The sequence below is a fragment of the Pongo abelii genome, chromosome 10 (genome assembly GCF_028885655.2).
Source record: "Pongo abelii isolate AG06213 chromosome 10, NHGRI_mPonAbe1-v2.0_pri, whole genome shotgun sequence".
Lineage (NCBI taxonomy): Eukaryota > Metazoa > Chordata > Mammalia > Primates > Hominidae > Pongo > Pongo abelii.
This window is the reverse complement of record NC_071995.2, coordinates 39,712,024-39,732,151: the sequence shown is the minus strand read 5'-3', so window position 1 is coordinate 39,732,151 and position 20,128 is coordinate 39,712,024. Positions and strand designations below refer to the sequence as shown.

Sequence of the window (20,128 nt, the reverse complement as noted above, 5' to 3'; positions counted from 1 at the left end):
GCGCGCCAGCCCTGCGTCCCTCCCACGCGAACTGCGCCGGCGCGTCCAGCCCTCCCGCCCGGGGGAGGGGCGGGGCTGCGTCGCTGCCGCTGACCCTTGGGCGCGCGGCGGCAGAGGCGGCGTCCAGGCTTCCGGGCGGGTAGTCCTTTGGCTCCGGAGCCGCGACTGCGCTCGCCTAGGTGGTGGGCGGGGAGGGAAAGAAGGGAGCGGGCGCAAGGCGGCGGCGGCGGCTGCTGGGGAGGAACTTGTTGCGCCGGCGGCTGCGCGGTGCCGCTCCCTCCGCTGTAGTTCGCCTGGGCGGGCGCGGCGGCAGCGGCGTCGGAGTTGGAGGAGCGCGGCCGGGGCGATGCGGCGCTACCTGCGCGTCGTGGTGCTGTGTGTGGCCTGCGGCTTGTGCTCGCTCCTTTACGCCTTCAGCCAGCTCGCCGTGTCCCTGGAAGAAGGAGCGGGCGGCGGTGGCGGGAAGCCGCAGGCCGCAGTGGCTTCGTGGCTCGCGGGCGGCGGACGCGGCGCCGTGAGAGGCGCGGGCTCCGCAGCGCGTCCCGGCGGGTCGGACAGGTACGGGCAGTTCCCGGTGCGGGGGACGCGGCGGGGCGCGGGCTCGGCCTAGCCCGGGCTGCTCGAGGGTCGGTTCCGCTTCTGCCGCGTCTTTCCTGCGGTCTCTGATCCCTCACTCATTTCCCTCCTTCCCCTCCGGCCGGGGCTAAACCCGGGCTGCTCCCGCCTGAGAGTGTCCCATACTTTCTGTGTTTATCGTTTGACCCAGACATGCGGCCTTTAAAGCAGTTAGAAATTAATTTTCAACTTTTTAAAAAGAGGGTTCTTTGAAAATAAGAGGTGTCCACAAAAGCCTTACTGCTGCCTGGCTAGTGAGAATTTCCTCTTGTTTCAGTGGAGTTCAAGTTGAGATATTTAAACATGAGACTGGCGCCCTAGTTCAGTGTTTAAGGATTGTGTGTGTGTGCGCGTATGTGTGTGTGTTTTGTCTCTCATGCTGATTTTCCTGTGTTAACGCTTACACTTCTAAGTATTAGCCACGGTTAAATTTGGAAATGGCATTTGTGCGGGTTGTGAAATTTTCTTTTGGAAACACTCAGTTTATTAACTTAGAGCAAATTAAGAAAAATGAGCGGTACTTGGCGTGCTCAAGTCTGTTGTTGGATGGGATGGAGTTACTTTTCTTGACAAATCGGTATTTAAAAAGCGACGTAATGACTCAGGTGGATTTGCACAAATCACTGCCAGAGTGGGAATCAACATGAGAAATGTTTCTGTCAACGCATTATGAATGCTTGAAATCTGAGCGTTTGCACTGCCTTGCAACATGGACACTTCCACCTTGTGTATGGGCACCTCTCTGGGAACGACCTGAAGTGCTCCCTACCAAGACTTGGCAAATACTGCTTTGATATAGAGAAGTATAGGGTTTGTCGGAAGAGGGAGTATAGGTCAGCTGTGGGCTGTTGTTTAACATCATTTTGAGAGTTGATGGTCATTCCCAGAATGAAAGGGGAAAGTTTGGGCAGAGGAGCAGCGTGGAAAGCGGACTTCTCATGTTTTTACCCTGCGATTTGATTACAGTCAGGGTAATTCCTACATCAGGACCCTCAGTTGTCTGTCCTGGGAGAAAGCAATCACTGAAGACTTGAATGAGCTCGTGAAAAATGACAGGTTGAAGCTAAACTGTTTATGGCCTAGTATGTTATTGTGAAGCATTTGCAATTATGGAAAAGAAATTATTTTTCTATGGGGCAGAATTGTAAGGAAGCAACATTTTAATTAAATATTGAATGAAATTAGATTGATGTTAGCATTACATTTTTAGTGCCTTGGTCTTAGATATTTTATTTTGTGACAGAAATTTACAAATTTTGTTTGCTTGACCAGCTAATTTTAATAAAATTATTTGAAATTTTTGAAAATAGCCTCAGTTTTAATAAACATCCAATAGAATCATTACTGAAAGGTTTTATGTGTCAGGATTGAGTCAACCGAAATGCTGTACTTTTTAAGGTCCTTTGAGTAGCATTACTCTTTATTTTAAATGAGGCGTACATCTAAGTTAGAACTACAGGTGTATCTATCTCTGTAAAAATGTGATGAAGAACAGCATGTCACCACATTTGCGCGCATAAGAAACCATTTGGGCAGGGGAACAGCGTGGAAAAGTTGGATTGTGAAGTTTTACCCTATGGTTAGATTAAGATCACACAAGTTTACTAAGACCTCAGGACTCTATTTTACATATCGTCATTTATAACATCTTTATAGAAATCTCATATAATTAAATCAACTTTTGGCAACGCTCGGTAGCTCACGCCTGTAATCCCAGAATTTCGGGAGGCTGAGTGGGGATGATTGATTGCTCGAGGCCAGGAGTTTGACACCAGCTTGGTCAACAACCCATCTTTACAAAAAATAAAAAATTAAAAATTTAACTGAATGTGGTGTTTCACTGTGGTGTTTCCCAGCACTTTCGGAGGCTGAGGTGGGAGGATCACTTGAGCCCAGGAGTTCAAGGCTACAGTGAGCTATGATTGCACCAGTGTAATCCAACCTGGTGACAGAGCAAGATCCTGTCTCAAAAAAAAAAAAAAAAAAAAAAATTAACTTTTTTGGCCACCATGAGATACGGTATAGAAATCCCTAACCTCTTCACGTATAAATCATTCGGCCAAGATATAAAGCAAATCAGTTTTGGAGGAGGATTAGAAACTGTATCCTTTGAGTGTTATACAAGAGCTCTTTCTGTAAAGAAAGATAAGGGTCTAGTTTAGATAGCGGACTCAGTGGGCAGTGGGACTATGGGGCAAGCCAGCAGCTTCCTCTTTTCAGTAGTACTTAGATATTATTGCATTTTTGCCTTTTTTGATAACATCTTACTTGAAAAATTATAACTATTTCTCTTTTTATTTTAAACACGGGATCTAGGTTTGTACCCAGTAAGTTCCATTGGTCAGATCTTATAAAAACTATTCATAGTATAGAATTTCATGACGACAAAAGACTTGGAGTCCTTGAAGTAAGAACTTTAAAATGAAAGGAACAGTTTTTCAGTGGAATCTCTTGTCCGTTAGTGTATTCTGTTTGAAGCCATGATTTTAATAATCAGAAAATACATGGGTCTTGGAGTCAGATAAACCCGTGTTCTCAGTATTCTGGCTCTGGTTGCTGTGAGACTTTGCCTAAATTGTGTCACTTGCCTGTGTTTTAATTTCCTCACCTGTAAAATGTAGATAATACTTAAATAATTTTTTTAGCTCTAAAAATAATTTTAAATAATTTTTTATCTTTATTAGAGTATAATTGATACTCTAATAGATAATTAGAGTATAATTGATACTCTAATAGATAATTAGAGTATAATTGATACTCTAATAGATAATTAGAGTATAATTGATAAATAGAAATTGTATATGTTTAAGGCATATACGTATTGATAGTTTGACATACATATACATTGAGAAATGATCACAGTTAAGCTAGTTAACATCATCACCTCACATAGGGTTTTTTTTTTTTTTTGTGGTGAAAGCACTAAAGATCTACTGTCTTAGCACATTTTAGATATACTATACACGTTGTTAACTATAGTCATCAGGCTGTACATTAGATTACCTTACTTAATTTGTAATAGAATTCTTAGTTGTCTTTGATGAAAATTCAGTAAAACTATCTCAAGCAAAACATATTTGTAGGCTTATACAGTTTTTGAAATGAAGGAAAAATTGCAGATAGCAGGGCAGCTCAAAGGACCTTAAGGACTGGGGACTCTTTTCCAGTAAAGACAAAACTTTGTTCATGGGGTTTTTCTGTTCTTGCAGGTTTTATTCTCTAATCTCAAATACAAAATCCTAGGAAAAGGCTGTCATTGGACTTGCTTGGATTGCATGCCCGTTTGTGGACCAGTCAGTGTTACTTGGGATGGGGAACTCTGATTTGTTGACTCTGTGTCACTTGCACATCCCTGTGGCAGACAGAATAACATGATTGGTGTTGGAGAGGAGGGGTGCCTCAAAGGAGAAGGAATGCTGGGTAGGCAGTGGCTGTTCTAGAAGGAGAGACTCAAGCTCTTCAGTGTGGACAGACTGTATTAAGGTGTTTGACAGAAAGCAGTAGTTATTACCGGACATCACTACTTCATACCACTGTGTTGCATTTTAGTTACTTTTTGCATTTTAGTTACTCAGGATGATTAAATTATCATATTTCACTGATGAGTCCTGACATTGATTATCAAAATTTCACCTGTGGCTATACAGCAGTATTGGTAGTGGGGGAATCAAGAAATTACTAAATGTTTCAGTGATACCATTTCTGGACCCACCATGCCCTTGGAGTCTCCTTATGTGTCTCCTTATCACACAGGGAGGTAATTATTTCACTTTCTTTTTTAGATCTGGTTAGGCCATAGAGTTATCATTTCTGCTGGATCCTGGGAACACTAGTGTTACATACTGAGAACTTAATAGAAAGTAAGAGTTTTGGAGTGACAGACTTCAGCTTTGCCACTTACTATGTTGACCTTGAACTTGTTTTCTTCATCAGAGAGAAGAGTGTGATATTGTTTGTGAGAATTGAAATTAAATATTAAATAGCTGATATAGAGTACCTAGTATGGTACCTGACACAACATTTTAGCTAGTATCATTTTGGTAATTTAAATTTTAAGTTGGGATTTTTTTTCTTCTTCCAATTTCTGACCTCTGGGAAAAATTCTGGTCATTGGGCTCCAGTTAAGACCTGTTAAATCAAAATGCCCTGGCAGTGGGGTCGAGGAATTTATGTTTTAGATATGTGCTCCAGCTTGTTATAAAACCAAAAATTGAGAATAGTTTGGGCACTATTTTCACACTACTGTTTTTAGTGAAGTTCCCCCCCCGCCTTTTTTTTTTTTTTTGAGATGGATTCTCGCTCTGTTGCCCAAGCTGCAGTGCAGTGGTGCGATCTCGGGTCACCATGCGCAGCTAATTTTTTGTATTTTTAGTAGAGACGGGGTTTCACCATGTTAGCCAGGATGGTCTCCATCTCCTGACCTCATGATCCGCCCACCTCGGCTTCGCAAAGTGCTGGGATTACAGGCATGAGCCACCGTGCCCAGCCCTTTTTCCCCCTTTTTTCTGCGGTTATGTTTGAAGAAGAGAGTTGAGTCAGTGAACAGTAAAGAAAGTTGAATTACTTACTAAAGCCACTTTAATCTCTGCTTTGTTATTGCAGAAACATCTTACATAAAACCAGTGCCCTGTACCTTGTATTTTAGGTCATTGAAGGATCGTAGTAGTATCTACGTTACATATTTGTGAAGTGTTATCTTAGTTTCTTTGGGCTGCTATAACAAAATACCATCGACTAGAGAGCTTAGAAACTACAGAAATTTATTTCTTACAGTTCTGGAGACTAGAAATCCAAGTCAAGGCACCAGCAAATTCAGTGTCTGATGAGGACCCATTTCCTGGTTCATAGATGGCGCCTTCTCCCTGTGTTCTCACATGGTAGAAGAGGCGAGGCAGGCCCCTTTTATAAGGCCCCCCACTAATTCCATTCATGGGGGCTCTGCTCTCATGACCTAATCACCTACCAAAAGGCCCTACCTCCTAACATCATGTTAGTAATTAGATTTCAACATACGAATTTTGAGGGGACACATTCAGACCATAGCAAATTCTTAGTCCAAAGCTGACACATAGTATTTAATAAATACTAGTAATTAATTAATTAAAATATTCTGTGCTTTTGAAGGGGAAAGTTACTTGGCTGATGAAAAAATAATATGTACTTTTGATTTAGAAGTCTTATTTTTTTATTTCTGAGACAAGGTTTCACTCTGTTACCCAAGCTGGAGTACAGTGGCCTGAGATCATAGCTCACTGCAGCCTTGACCTTCTGGGCTCAAGTGATCCTCCCACCTTAGCTTCCCGAGTAGCTGTGACTACAGGCGTGCACACCACACCTGGCTTTTTTTTTTTTTTTTGAGACAGAGTCTTGCTCCATTGCCCAGGCTGGAGTGCAGTGGCATGATCTTGGCTCAGTGCAACCTCCACCTCCCGGGTTCAAGCAGTTCTCCTGCCTCAGCCTCACAAGTAGCTGGGATTACAGGTGTATGCCAACTGCCCAGCTTTTTTTTGTTTGTTTTTTTCTTTTTGTAGTTTTTAGTAGAGACGGGGTTTCACCGTGTTGGCCAGCCTGGTCTTGAACTCCTGACCTCAGGTGATCCACCTGCCGCGGCCTCCCAAAGTGCAGGCATGAGCCACCATACCCTGCCTAGAAAATCTTATTTTAAAGCAGTAAGATCATTATCGATATGCCATACCTATTGGAAGTACTTCCCCCTACGTATAAACTTAAATTTTGTTCATAATGTGTGTACTGTATGAGGTTTACGATTTTTGTTTTCAGATTGGCTACTTTTTACTTTATCGTGTTTACCTTTATTATGCATAGGAAAGCTTTCTACCAGTTTTTTCCCCTCCCTTTTTTAGATTTAAATCAATCCAGCTTTGTGGGGGAGCTGGGGGTAGAGAAGGTATATTGTGTGATGCTAACTTTTTCTTTGAAATGGGTAGATGATTGTTTCAGTGTCATTTATATATAAGCAGTCCTTTTCCTACTTGCCGAGGTTTAATGAAATGAGAAATTTAAGAAAAAGAAGGTCTTACTTAGAGCTAGAAATTAAGTTGTCTAGAAATTATTTGTTTATTTATTTATTTATTTGAGACGGAATCTCTGTCACCCAGGCTGGAGTGCAGTGGCACTCTCTCGGCTCACTACAGCCTCCACCCTCCGGGTTCAAGCGATTCTTCTGCTTCAGCCTCCTGAGTAGCTGGGACTACAGGCGCATGCCATCACACCTGGCTAATTTTTTATTTTTAGTAGAGACGGGGTTTCCCCATGTTGGCCAGGCTGGTCCCGAACTCCTGACCTCAGGTGATCTGCCTGCCTCAGACTCCCAAAGTTCTGAGATTACAGGCGTGAGCCACCGCGCCCGACTTGGAAACAATTTAGTTGAAAATTAAATATCAGGGATTTGGCAGTATCATGGGAATGGCCTCCTTTAATGTGTCCATAAGCATCTTTGCTTCTGTTGCGTAGTCACAGGGAGGGTATACATGCCTTGAAGTTGCATTACTGCTTTGCAGCAGCACTTCATTCATACTGTCAAATATTTATGCTGAATATGCCTAAATTTATCACTGACTTTTTTTTTTTTTTTTTTTTTTTAATTTGAGATGGCGTCTTGCTCTGTCACCTAGGCTGGAGTGCAGTGGCATGATCTCGGCTCAAGGCAAGCTCCGCCTCCCGGGTTCACGCCATTCTCCTGCCTCAGCCTCCCCAGTAGCTGGGACTACAGGCGCCTGCCACCACACCCAGATAATTTTTTGTATTTTTAGTAGAGACAGGGTTTCACCGCACCGTGTTAGCCAAGATGGTCTCGATCTCCTGACCTTGTGATTCGCCTTTTTTTTTTTTTTTTTTTTTGAAACAGATGCTCTGTCGCCTAGGCGGGAGTGCAGTGACGCGATCTCAGCTCACTTTAACCTCTGCCTCCCGAGTTCAAGCGATTCTCCTGCCTTAGCCTCCCAAGTAGCTGGGAGTACAGGTGCATGCCACCAAGCCTGGCTAATTTTTTTGTGTTTTTAGTAGAGACGGGGTTTCACTGTGTTAGCCAGGATGGTCTTGATCTCCTGACATTGTGATCCTCCTGCCTCGGCCTCCCAAAGTGCTGGGATTACAGGTGTGAGCCACTGCACCTGGCCTAATTTTTGTATTTTTAGTAGAGACGAGGTTTCACCATGTTGGTCAGGCTCGTCTAGTATCACTGACTCTTTGATAAGTTTTGCATAGTTTTCACTGAAGCCTCCTATCTTGGACGTTTTGAAATGAAAATTACTTTTTCTAGTTTAACTTAAAAGTACAACCAGGCATGGGTGGCTTGTACCTGTAATCCTAGCAAGGAGGCAGAGGTGGGTGGATTGCTTGAACCCAGAAGTTCTAGACCAGCCTTGGCAACATGGCAAAACACTCTCTCAACAACAACAAAAATACGAAAAATTAACTGGGCATAGTGGCGTGCGCCTGTGGTCCCAGCTACTCCAGAGGTTGAGGTGGGAGGATTGCTTGAGCCCGGGAGGTTGAGGCTGCAATGAACCGTGTTCGCACCACTGCACTCCAGCCTGGGCGACTTGTTTGTTTGTTTGTTTGTTTGTTTGTTTGTATGTATGTATGTATGTATGTATAAAAAACCTCCTGTAATTGGTTTTAAGTAAACTTCAAGTTCGACAACTGTTATTGTGCCGAGCGTTGTTTTATCACATGTAAATACATGTAACCACCCCTAAAATTAGGATTAGGATACAGAATTGTTTCATCACCGCAAAGGTACCTTGTGCTACCCCTTGGTCAGTTGTAGACAAGCTACCTAGAGCTAGATGCTTTATGCCTTATTAAACTTGAGGATGAGCCATAGTAATGTTTTATTTCAGTTTGATCCACAGTGAAAAAATTCCCTTTTAGGACTTCAGTGCTTTTGAATGTCAGTATGGGTATAGTGAAGACATACCCACCTAACTCATATTAATGCTTTGCCTCATTAGAATTATTTAATAGAGTTACCTCTCTCAATGTTGGATGTTTAGTATTATGCTTTCAACAGTTTTAAGCCACTAATAGCCAGAACCTGGATAACAACCTTTACTTTTCCAGTATTTTCAGACTTTAATTTTTCTTTTTGGTGTGAAAGTGTAAGTGCTGTCTTCAGATGAGTTGCTTTTGCTGATTTATCTTTTTGCTTCTAATAAGCCACTGTTACGTCATAAGTTCTCAGTGTGTTTCTACTGTTTATCTTAATCTCCAAAACCAGTTTTTCAAAATGGGAGAATGGATATTTGGGAGTTAAGAAACTATAAACAAATTACTTCACTCCTTACAGCAATATGTGTTTTATGATTTTTTAATGGTATGCAGCATATATATTCACTAGTGCATGTGTTCTTATATTTCCAGTAAAGAAAGAAAAACATCTTTCCTATATACTGTGTGTTTTTTGACATTGAATTATGATCAGTAAATTTACCTATAACTTGATTTTTCCCATCCAATTTTGACTGCGTTAAACCTTTGTGAGGTAAATCATTACCCCCCAAAGAAACCCTGTATCCATTAACAGTAACTCCCACTTTGCACTCCTCAGTCCCCCAGTCCTGAGTAACCATGAGTCTACTTTCTATCTGCCTGTTTGGGGCATTTTACGTAAAGGAATCACACAGTATGTGGCCTTTTGAGTCTGGCTTTCTTTTTGGCATAATGTTTCAAGGTTTATCCACTGTAGCGTGTATCACTATATTTCATTCCTTTTTATGGACAAATAATAGTCCATTGTATGGATATACCACATTTTGCTCATTATTTGATGGACATTTGAGTTGTTTCATACTTTTTGGCTATTATGAATAATGCTGCTCTAAGCATTAATGCACAGTTTTTCTGTGAACATGTTTTCACTTCTCTTGAGTATATACTGAGGAATTTAATTGGTGAGTCATGGTTGCACAACTCTGAATATACTAAAAACCATTGAATTACACACTTTAAAAGGGAATTATGCTTGTATTATTCTGCTTTGCTTTGTAACAACCCCATATATCTTAGCAGTTTACAATAGCAAGCATTTATTTCTTGCACACATTACATGTCTATGGCTATGACTTGGCTTGATATATCTTCACATCCTGGGATCCAAGCTGAAGGAGCAGTCCATACATTGGATATGCCTAGTCTTGTGGTGGTGGATGAGCAAGAAGCCAGATTGAACAACACAGTCCCATTTGAAGCTTCTACTTTGATGACACAGTATAGTGTCTTTTTATATTATTTTGGCCAAAGCAAGTCACTTGAATAAGGTCAAAGTCAATAAATGATGCAGGGATATATGCCTCCCCTATCAGGCAGGCAAGGCCCATGGTAATGAATAGGGTTGTATAATCCTTTTACAGCTAAATGTGGGGAGTGAATAACTGAACAGTAATACAGTCTACTACACAAATAGAGATTGCCAGTTAAGGAGAAAGAAAGACTAATTGATGCAAGAAGGTCTTTAAGGACTCCTGAGAAGAAGATGGGCAACAAGGGGAAGCATATGGAGTTGGTAACAGGTATGAGACTAGCTAAGGGGAAGACAATTAATTTATATTTCTACTAATCAGCATAGTCATGTCATTAACTGTTCTTCAGTATTCATCTGAGAATGTGAATAAACGGCTCAGTTTCAACTGAAGATTGTGCTGAAAAGTTACGGTGAAAGAAGAAGGTGGAAGTTGCAGGTATAGGAACATGAATGGATGAACCATATGATGTAGTCTGAGTAGGGAGGGAAATGGGTAAAGCAGGGAGCTTATACTTAGGAAGCATGTGATTGGAGGGCTGAGTGATTTCCACACATGTAATGGGATATAAATAATAAGTCTGGGGAGCAAAGCAAGACTTTGTCTCTACAAAAAATTTTTTAAAAATTAGCCAGGCCTGGTGGCACATGCTTATAGTCTTGGATACTTGGGGACTGAGGCAGGACGATAGCTTGAGCCCAGGAGATTGAGGCTGTAGTGAGCTGTGTTTGTACCACTGCACTCCATCCTGAGCGACAGAGCAAGACCCTGTCTCAGAAAAAAGAACCATAATTATTAGAGCAGAGACTAGTCTGAGATGAGGTATTGGTTTGCAGTTTCAGGTAATGACAGGGTCCAGGACTTGTCATTTTTTTACTTTTTCTTCTCTCTCTCTTTTTTTTTTTTTGTCAGAGAGGGTCTCACTCTGTCGCCCAGACTTGGCGTGCACTGGCATGATCACAATTCACTGTAGCCTCAAACTCCTGGGCTTAAACTATCCTCCCAGCTCAGCCTCCCGAGTAACTGGGACTACAGGCACACACCACCATGCCTGGCTAATTTTTTTTTTTTATTCTTTGTAGAGATGGGTTTTCGCCATGTTGCCCAGGCTGGTCTTGAACTCCTGGGCTCAAGCGATCCACCCACCTCGGCCTCCTAAAGTGCTGGGATTACAGGTGTGAGCCACTGTGTCCGGCCAGCATTTGCTATTTTTCACTGAAGGGAAAAGGAGGTAAGAGTTACTGGAGTTAAAGAATTGTGTAACCTGGATGTTGGTTAGGTCTCCCACATTGCAGTATCTGAAATGACATTCTGTTAATCCCCACTAGACAGTATGATCCATGTCCATTTTACTTACTATTGTGTTGCCAGTGTTTGGCCTGTGTAGGCAGTCATTCAGTAGAAAATTTATTGATTACCAAATGAATGGTTAGAGGAAAGTAGGATTTGGTACTGAGACGAGGACTGTGAACCAGATGCTAGTTTTGTGTGAGTTGGGGAGGAACCAGTAGGTTGGTAGATCAGAATGGTGTGGCATTGTGGCTCTTTTACATGGCTAGCAGTTGATGCTGGCTTTTCACTAGGAGTTCAGTGGAGGCTGTTGATTTGCATTCTCTCAAGTGGCTTCTCCATGTGCCTTGGGCTTCTTACAACAAGAAGGTCACGTTCAAAGAGTGTTCCATGAAGTAGGATGTGGAAGTCTTAAGGCAAGGGCCTGGACGTTGGTACAGTATTATATTCAGTATTCTATTTGTCAAAGCAATCACGGAGCCCACTTTAGATTCTGGATAAGGGGAGTTAGATACTACTTGGTTGGTTGGTTGGTTGGTTTTTTGAGACAGAGTCTTGCTCTGTCACCCAGGCTGGAGTGCAATGGCATGATCTTGGCTCACTGCAACCTCCGCCTCCTGGGTTCAAGCGATTCTCCTGCCTCAGCCTCCTGAGTAGCTGGGATTACAGGCAACCACCACCACGCCTGACTGATTTTTTTTTAGTAGAGATGGGACTTCACCATGTTGGCCAGGCCATTCTCGAACTCCTGACCTCAAGTGATCCGCCTGCCTTGGCCTCCCAAAGTGCTGGGATTAGAGGCATGAACCACTGCGTGCAGCAGATCCTACTTATTAATAGAAGTGTCAGATGTGTGATCATCCTTAGTCCACCATACTTGGCACCTAGTTTGGTACTAGCAGAAGTGTAGGGCTCTTGGTGTGGCTCAAAGCTTCACAAAATTTAAACTCGTTACTAAGTTGTTCAATATGTTGGTCTTTTTGAATTTAATTCTCATGTCTGTGGCTTCATCATCTTGCATCAACTTTAAAAAAAAAACAAAACAGTGCCCCCAAATACAGTTTAATTGTAATACTGCAAGAGGGTCTTTTGAGTTAGAAGCTCCCTGGTGGATATTTCCTGAGAACAGGGAGTTTGAGGTGTGCTCTCTAGCTCACATGGGCATTTTCTTGAGACTAACGAAGATCAAGTAGTTTCAGCAACTTCTGCATGTTGGCAACATGCACGTTAACTTTTCTAGTCAAATATTTGTAGGAAGATATTTTTGAAATATGGGGTAGTAAAGATACAAAAATGTTAATAGTGGTGGGTAATTTGTTTCTTAGGCTTTAAAAAATTTTCTAAACGGTACTTAATAAAATGTATTGATTGAAGTATTCGTAGAAACACAAATTTTCAAAATTTAATCATTTTTAAGTTGTAGTAAACAGGATTATCATAAGAGAAATTATTATCAGTACTTTGATAAAAAAATTTCAAGCTGACTCTAGTTATCCCTTGATACACAGTGTTTCTCATTCAGGTCTGATTTTAAGACTTATCTGGGGATATTGATGAAAAATTCAACTTCTTAGGCCACTTCTCTGGGGAATCTTGATTAACTGGATATGGGATAGGATCCTCTATCTGTATTTTTAACAAGTGACCTAAGGACCAGGTAGCTTTGGAAAACAACACATAACTGATTTGTTTTGTAACTTAAAGTACAAGTTGAGGCTGCAAATGGTATTGTTAAATATATATAATTTTAATTAATTTTATAGAAAAATTGAATTTGTTTTTGAGATTTCTATTTCCATTTTTCACTGTTGTAGAGTTTGACAGGGGATATGGAATAACCTGATTAGTTATCTTCGTAGAACAAAGGTACACATTAGGTGTTGATTGTAAATAAATTGTGGATTGTTGAAATAAAGCTGTGATATCATCTGTATCTGAAAGACGGAGATCATACCTACCTTAAAACATTTCTTGTGAGTCTAAATGGGTGTGAAAGTGCTTGAATCTGAAAATAACTCTAAGTGTTAGTTGTTATTATCATCAGTGAGTCTGATTGTGTGGTAGGAAATCAGACTTAAGAAAATACATAGCCATGCCTGAGAGGGTACAAACACAGATTTTCTAATCAAGTCATAAGTTTTGCTGATATATACACATTTTCTTCTCTTTCTGGTTCAGCCTTTTAAATGAAGATATGTAGCCTTTTGTGCTATGCTAGAATATGGTGTCTCTTTAGAGGAAAACAAAGTTACAATGTAACTTTTTTTGGTTGATTAAGAAATTTCAAACTTCTTGTTCTTTATGCAGTAGTATACACGATTACTTAGGCAGCATTTTAAAAACCACCAGTGCCAGACCCTGTTTCTAGAGATTCTGATTTAATAGATCTTGTGTGGCACCCTCTACCAGGGCTGAGAACCCCTGCCTTAGACTGTTGCCATTTGTGAGAGATGTGATCAGATTTTTGCAAATCAGAAATTTCATAGACCATTTGATATAAGCACAGTAACTCATAATTGAATTCATAATGAGAGAAAACAAAGCTGCATAGTGATGAGATAATGAAGTGAGAAGTGACCTGGTTTAGTGACTCACCCTGACTTCATACATACTTTAGTACCCAGTGACTTTTAGACTATTATTTTGAAAAAAAATCACAATGAAAAACAATTTTTTTGTAATATAAGGTGTTTTCTTTTTTCCTTTTTGGCTCCAACATGCAACCTAACAAGAAAGACCAGATCTTTCATTTTAGCTTGTATAATATGGAACTGAGATAATGTAGATAATGATACTAGACTGTGAATATCAGCATGATTTCCGGGTTTTTTTGGGGCACGGAGGGTGATTAAAAATTTTGTTTGTTTGTTTGTTTGAGACAGAGTCTCTTTTGCTCTGTTCAGCCAGGCTGGGGTGCAGTAGCACAGTCACAGCTTATTGCAACATCAAACTCCTGGGCTCATGCCATCCTCTGACCTCAGCCTCCTGAGTAGCTGGGACTTAAGGTAAATGCCACCATGTCCAGCTAATTTTTTATTTTTAGGTAAATGCCACCATGTCCAGCTAATTTTTTATTTTTAGAGATGGAGTCTTGTTATGTTGACCAGGCTAATCTTGAACTCCTAGCCTCAAGCAGTCTACCTACCTCAGCCTCCCAAAGTGCTGGGATTACAGATGTGAGCCACTGTGCCCGTCTATGTATGTGTGTATGCATGTGTGTATATGTATGTATACCTACACACAGCAGTGGGGTTGCTGGATCATATGGTAGTTCTATTTTCAGTTTTTTGAGGAATCTCTATACTGTTTTTTTTTGTAGTGGCTGTAGTAATGTATGTTCCTACCAGCAGTGTATGAGTGTTTCCTTTTCTCTTCCTACCTTTGCCAGGATTTGTTTTTTGCCTTTTTGATAATAACCATTTTAACTGGGTGAGATGTTATCTCATTGTGGTTTTAATGTGCATTTCCCTGATGATTAGTGATGTTGACCATTTTCATATACATCTTGGCCATTATGTTTTATTTTTCAGTTTAAAACACCATACAAGTAGTTTGGGTTGAGGATTAATTTAAAAGCATTTAAAGATCTTCTTTTCCCTTTCTGCCAGCATTGGTGGCATTTTTATTATGTTTGAGGATAAGCAAATATTTTGTTTGTCCCAAAGGGATTTTGTTCTAGGGGTATATGTGTAGCCTGTGAAGAAAATTTTAGAAGACATATTTGTCTGTGTTATCTGAGGAGGGGATTTTAATATATCAGGAGACTTTCCGATGGAAAAACTGTTTCCCAATCTATAGTATAGTCTACCTTCAAGGTTTTAAAGTTCTATTTAAAATAATGGTGCCCTAAGTAAGGGAGAAATCAGTTTTCCAAAATCTTTATCATAGCAATTTGGATTTACAATTTTATTTGCTTTAAAATAGAACAGTAAGTTATCGTGTTACTGAGTAAATTCCTTGTTAGTTCCAAACCAAAATACTCACACAGGACTCTTATTTCTGTCTTACTCTGTTAGGTGTAAAGATTTCCCTCTGTGTTACTGGAATCCCTATTGGATGCTGCCCTCTGATGTTTGTGGAATGAACTGCTTTTGGGAAGCGGCTTTTAGGTAGGCACTTAATATTTAATTGGTAGATCAGTGTAGATAAGGTTAGATAGTTGATAATAAAACCTTTGACTGTAATAGGATGTAAAAATGTTTCTTATGATATTATACAAATAATTTATTTTCTGATTGGGTTTTCTGTTTTTCCCATTTTGTAGTTGTTATCACTATTTTTTAGTACATACTGTGTATAAATGCTTTAAATTTTCTTAGATGTTATTAAGACAAACCACTGTTCTTAAGAGAATTTATGATCTAACTTTTGGTAACAGTTGATAAAGTGATAAACTGGGATAAAAATAGGCTTCTACTGACGTTTACAGATATATATATATATAAAATATGGCATTTATCTAAATTAAAGCTTGTGTACTATAGTGGATGGGGACAACTGGAGAAGGATTATATTAGTTATTAGTGGAGAGATTGAATACTGGGGAATAGGAGGATAAAGATAAGTATTTAATGGAAGAGCAAATGGAGGAGCAGCTCCTGGCTACTTCTTCCTTTAATGTTTATTGACCTTTTAAGTTACTGACTAGTTCGGCTTTATTTGCTTCTCTGGATAATGAAGGTATTGGGTCGCCTGACCTCTTAGGTCCTTTCCTGCTCTAATCTTCAATGAAAGAAACAGGTATTGATAAGAATAGGATAAGGCAGTGACTCTCAGACTATCTCCCTGATATAGTGGCAGAGGAGAGTGGGGCAAAGGTTTGAAATGCTCTTCCCAAGAGTAAAATTCCTTAGAAGAGTATCTATTTTTACTGCATCTTTATGATTCATTTAAATAGTCTAGGTTGGGTATGGTGGCTCACACCTGTAATCTCAGCATTTTGGGAGGCTGAGGCGGGAGTATTGCTTGAGCCCGGGAGTTCAAGAGCAGCCTGGGCAACAAAAGCAAGACCCTGTCTCTACAAATTTTTTTTTTTTAATTACCCAGGCATGGTGGCATGCACTGGCTCAGGTGGGAGGATTGCTTGAGCCCTGGAGGTTGAGGTTGCAGTGAGCTATGATCACGCCACTGCTCTTCAGCCCAGAGCAAGACCCTGTCTCAAAAAAACAAATAAATATTAATTCTACCCATATTTGCCACACGCCGTGCTAGGTGGTAAGCACTGGACTCTTGGGTCAGGTTAATTGTGGCTCCATCCTTTTGGAGCTTACATTCTGATGGGAGTTTCACACTGGTAAGCCTGAAATTACAATAGAGTGTGACAAGTTGTTGCTATGATGAGTCATCTTAAAGCATCAGGGAAGACTTCTTGGAGGGAATGACTAGATGATGATCTGGAAATTAGCTAGGTTCAAGGACAGGAGGTCAAGTGTTTGAGATAGGAAGAACTTCATTTTTAAAAACTCTTAATTAAAAGATTTATTTTTAATTGACAATAATTGTATGTATTTATGGGGCAAAAAGCGATGTTTTGGTGTCTGTGTATATTGTGGACTGGGTATATCAAGCTCATTAACATATTTATCATCTTACATATTTATCTTTTCATTTTTAAAAACTCTTAATTAAAAAATTTATTTTTAACTGACAATAATTGTATGTATTTATGGGGCATAAAGCGATGTTTTGGTGTCTGTATATATTGTGGACTGATTATATCAAGCTCATTAACATATTTATCATCTTACATATTTATCTTTTTTTTGTAATGGGCACATTTAAAACCTATTCTCTTCGCAGTTTCGAAATAAACATAATTATCTGTAGACACCTTGCTGTGCAGTAGATCTTGAGAACTTATTCCTTCTGACTGGAAGTTTGTATTGTATTCTTTGGTCAACATCTTTCCATCACATACTCTCTCCCACCCCTTCACCTCCAGTGCCTGGTAACCACCATTCTACTCTGTAAGAGCTGCATTTTAAGTATCTATTAATTGTACATATTTGTAAATTCTTGCATTCTCAATGCAGTATGCATCCCATGAAGAACTGGTGGGGAATAGGTTCAAATCAGATAGTTTAGTTATATCCTGTTGCTGTGGAAGAGATTGGGTAATTGAAATTTTAATATGAGCCAAGTAATATTCCAACTTTTAAAAATTAACTTTTAAAGATAATCTAACCTTTCAGTTTGGTTATAATTTTGGATAATTGAAGCTTTGTATGTTTTCATTCTTATGAATATTTGCAAATGAATATAGTATTGACAAGAACCACTTTGCCTTGCCACGTAATTCCACTAGCTGGAAGCTGGGTAAACTTGAAAAGTTCAGCATACTCTGATTTATACAACCCAGACCCTTTTGTAAATTACAGCATGAGTAATAATAATCTTTCCTCCTTACTGACTGCAGGAGTGTCCCAGGGAAATTTACCTAGTCAGAATCCTGGACTCTGTTTACCATTCCTTTTGTTTTGGCTCCTCTAACTCATTTTCCTAATGTTCCCAAGTATTCCGTGGAATAAATTATATGTGGATGGATACATAATGTTGTAAGCCTTGTGCCTGTAACCTAAATTTGAGACTTCAGAAGTTATATGCCTTTCCTCTGTTATTTCTACCCGTAATATTGCATCCATTATATCATGCTATTACATTAAAAAAAGCAAACATTTTGTGTCATATAATTATGTAAAAATTTCTCAAACTTAGTTTCTTATTTAGAACTAAGGATTCCCTCACATTTAATCACCCTATTTCAAATATGCATACAAGCCCAAATGCCATACAACTGCCAAATCATTCTTGCCCTCCATCTCAGTATCTACTTTAATACTGGTAAAGCTTCTTTGGAATCCCCCTTTACTACCACTTTTGATGTCACATTCTGCCTGGCACCAGGAGGCCCTTAGTTGGGTACCTTACTTTCCCAACTTGGATTATTTGTATAACTTTGATCAAATATTATTTGGGTGATCATTTTCTCCCAATTTATTATACAGTGAACATAAAATAATATAAAAAATAAAATGGCCTCAACTCCTATTACAAGTGTTTTCATCATTCATATACATCATATGCTTTTACATAGTCATGATTCTGCTGTAGACTAATCTTGAATTTTTTTTTTTTTTTCTTGAGACGGTTTCACTGTCCCCCAGGCTGGAGTGCAATGGCATGATCTTGGCTCACTGCAACCACTGCCTCCTGGGCTCAAGCGATTCTCCTGCCTCAGTCTCCTGAGCTGGGTCTACAGGCATCTGCCACTGCACCCGGCTGTTTTTTGTAGAGCCACCGCCCCCAGCCTAATCTTGAATTCTGAGCTTAAAATTTTAATACTTTTCAATGTAGTATGGTCTTCATATTTCTCATGTCAATGGCAACACACTATTCCATTGCCTCTCAAAGTGCTGGGATTATAGACATGAGCCACTGTGCCTGGCTTTATGTCTTTAAAACAAAATCAAAAATCCCTACAACAGTTTGTTTTCAGTCCTCTCTTTCCCTTCATCAGCAAGCTTCTTTTGAGTACCTTACCTACTGGCTGGAGGGGTGTGGCTCATGCCTGTAATCCCAGCACTTTAGGAGGCCAAGGCGTGCAGATCACCTGAGGTCAGGAGTTCGAGAACCAGCCTGGCCAACATGGTGAAACCCCGTCTCTACTAAAAATACAAAAATTAGCCAGGCATGGTAGCGCGCAACTGTAGTCCAAGCTGCTTGGGAGACTGAGGCACAAGAATCGCTTGAACCCAGGAGGGAGAGGTTGCAGTGAACCAATATCACACCACTGCACTCCAGCTTGGGTGACAGAGTGAGACTCTGTCTCAAAAAAAAAAAAAAAGTACTTACTGGTTTTGCTTCTGGGTTTTGTTTGGTTGGTTTGTTTTTTTGAGATGGTCTCACTTTGTTGTCCAGCTGGCGAGCACCACCAGGGCTCACTGCTGCCTGGACCTCCTGGGCTCAAGTGATCCTCCTGCCTGAGTCCTCTAAGTAGCTGGGACTACAGGTGCATGCCACCATACCCGAATAATTTTTTTTTTTTTTTTAATATTAGTGAAGACAAAGTCTCGCTGTCTCGCTATGTTGCCCAGGCTGGTCATGAACAACTGAGCTCAAATGATCCTGCTGCCTTGGCTTCCCAAAGTGCTGGGATTACAGGCATGAGCTGCTGTGCTCAGCCTTGGTTTTACTTCTTTTAATAAAAAGAACTTCACACCTCAGCTATCTGCCACCTGACTCTTCTTGTCATCACCCCACCTCTGAATTATTGTTCTGGGGCTTAATTTTATTTTTCTTACCCATTTGGCACTGTTTACTACTTCCTTTTTCTGTCAGCTCTGTTAGCCTCTGGCTTTTGAGACCAGACCAGTTACTCAGCTCTTTGATCTCTCTCCTCCTGGATTCCTCTAATGCTGCTTTCTAAATGATCTGTGTTTCTCAGGACTCTGCTCTTTTCTCTCCCCATTCCCTGAATAGTCACAGGATAATTTGTTTAACTGATAGCTCCAATTCAGAGTTCTTTTCTGAGAGCCAGACCTGTATTTCCAGTTGCATATTGGTCATTTTTACCTGTCTGATTCAAATGCCTCAGAGACTCATGTTCAAACCTGAACTCATGCTCTAGCTCCTCAGACTTTCCTTCATCTGTGTTTTGTATCATGTTTACAACTGACATTCTCCACATATCAGTCTACATTAACTCTTCTTGTTTCCTTTCACACTGTTGCTCCTGGCTACTTCCTTCCTTCCTTCTCCCTTAACTGTTGTACTCATCATTTCTCAAACAATTGTAGTCTCCTCTTACTGCTCACTTCATCTCCCTTTTCTGTCTCCTCTTGGTTATTGTATTTACCGCATCTGTTGAGATTGGGAATCTTCATCCACTTCTAGACTGTTAACTCTGCAGGTTGATACCATATGGTGTTATCATTTAAGTCTCATGCCTAGCAAGGTGTTTG

The 20,128-nt window shown here is 40.3% G+C and overlaps 1 protein-coding gene across 7 annotated transcripts in view; it reads left to right on the top strand.

Moving 5' to 3' along the window:
- Window positions 1-64: 64 nt before the first annotated feature.
- The window catches only part of GXYLT1 (glucoside xylosyltransferase 1), a 61,795-nt gene continuing 41,731 nt past the window's right edge, over window positions 65-20,128 (top strand). For 2 of the 7 annotated variants that reach the window (XM_063712112.1, XM_063712114.1), the window contains exon 1: window positions 118-558. In XM_063712112.1, coding sequence (XP_063568182.1) covers window positions 347-558 — 212 coding nt within the window. In that variant the 5' untranslated portion in view covers window positions 118-346. Of the gene's footprint in view, window positions 559-15,184; window positions 15,278-20,128 lie in introns of all 7 variants that reach the window. The other 5 variants (XM_002823106.6, XM_054527126.2, XM_063712113.1 and 2 more) reach the window with 5 other exon arrangements.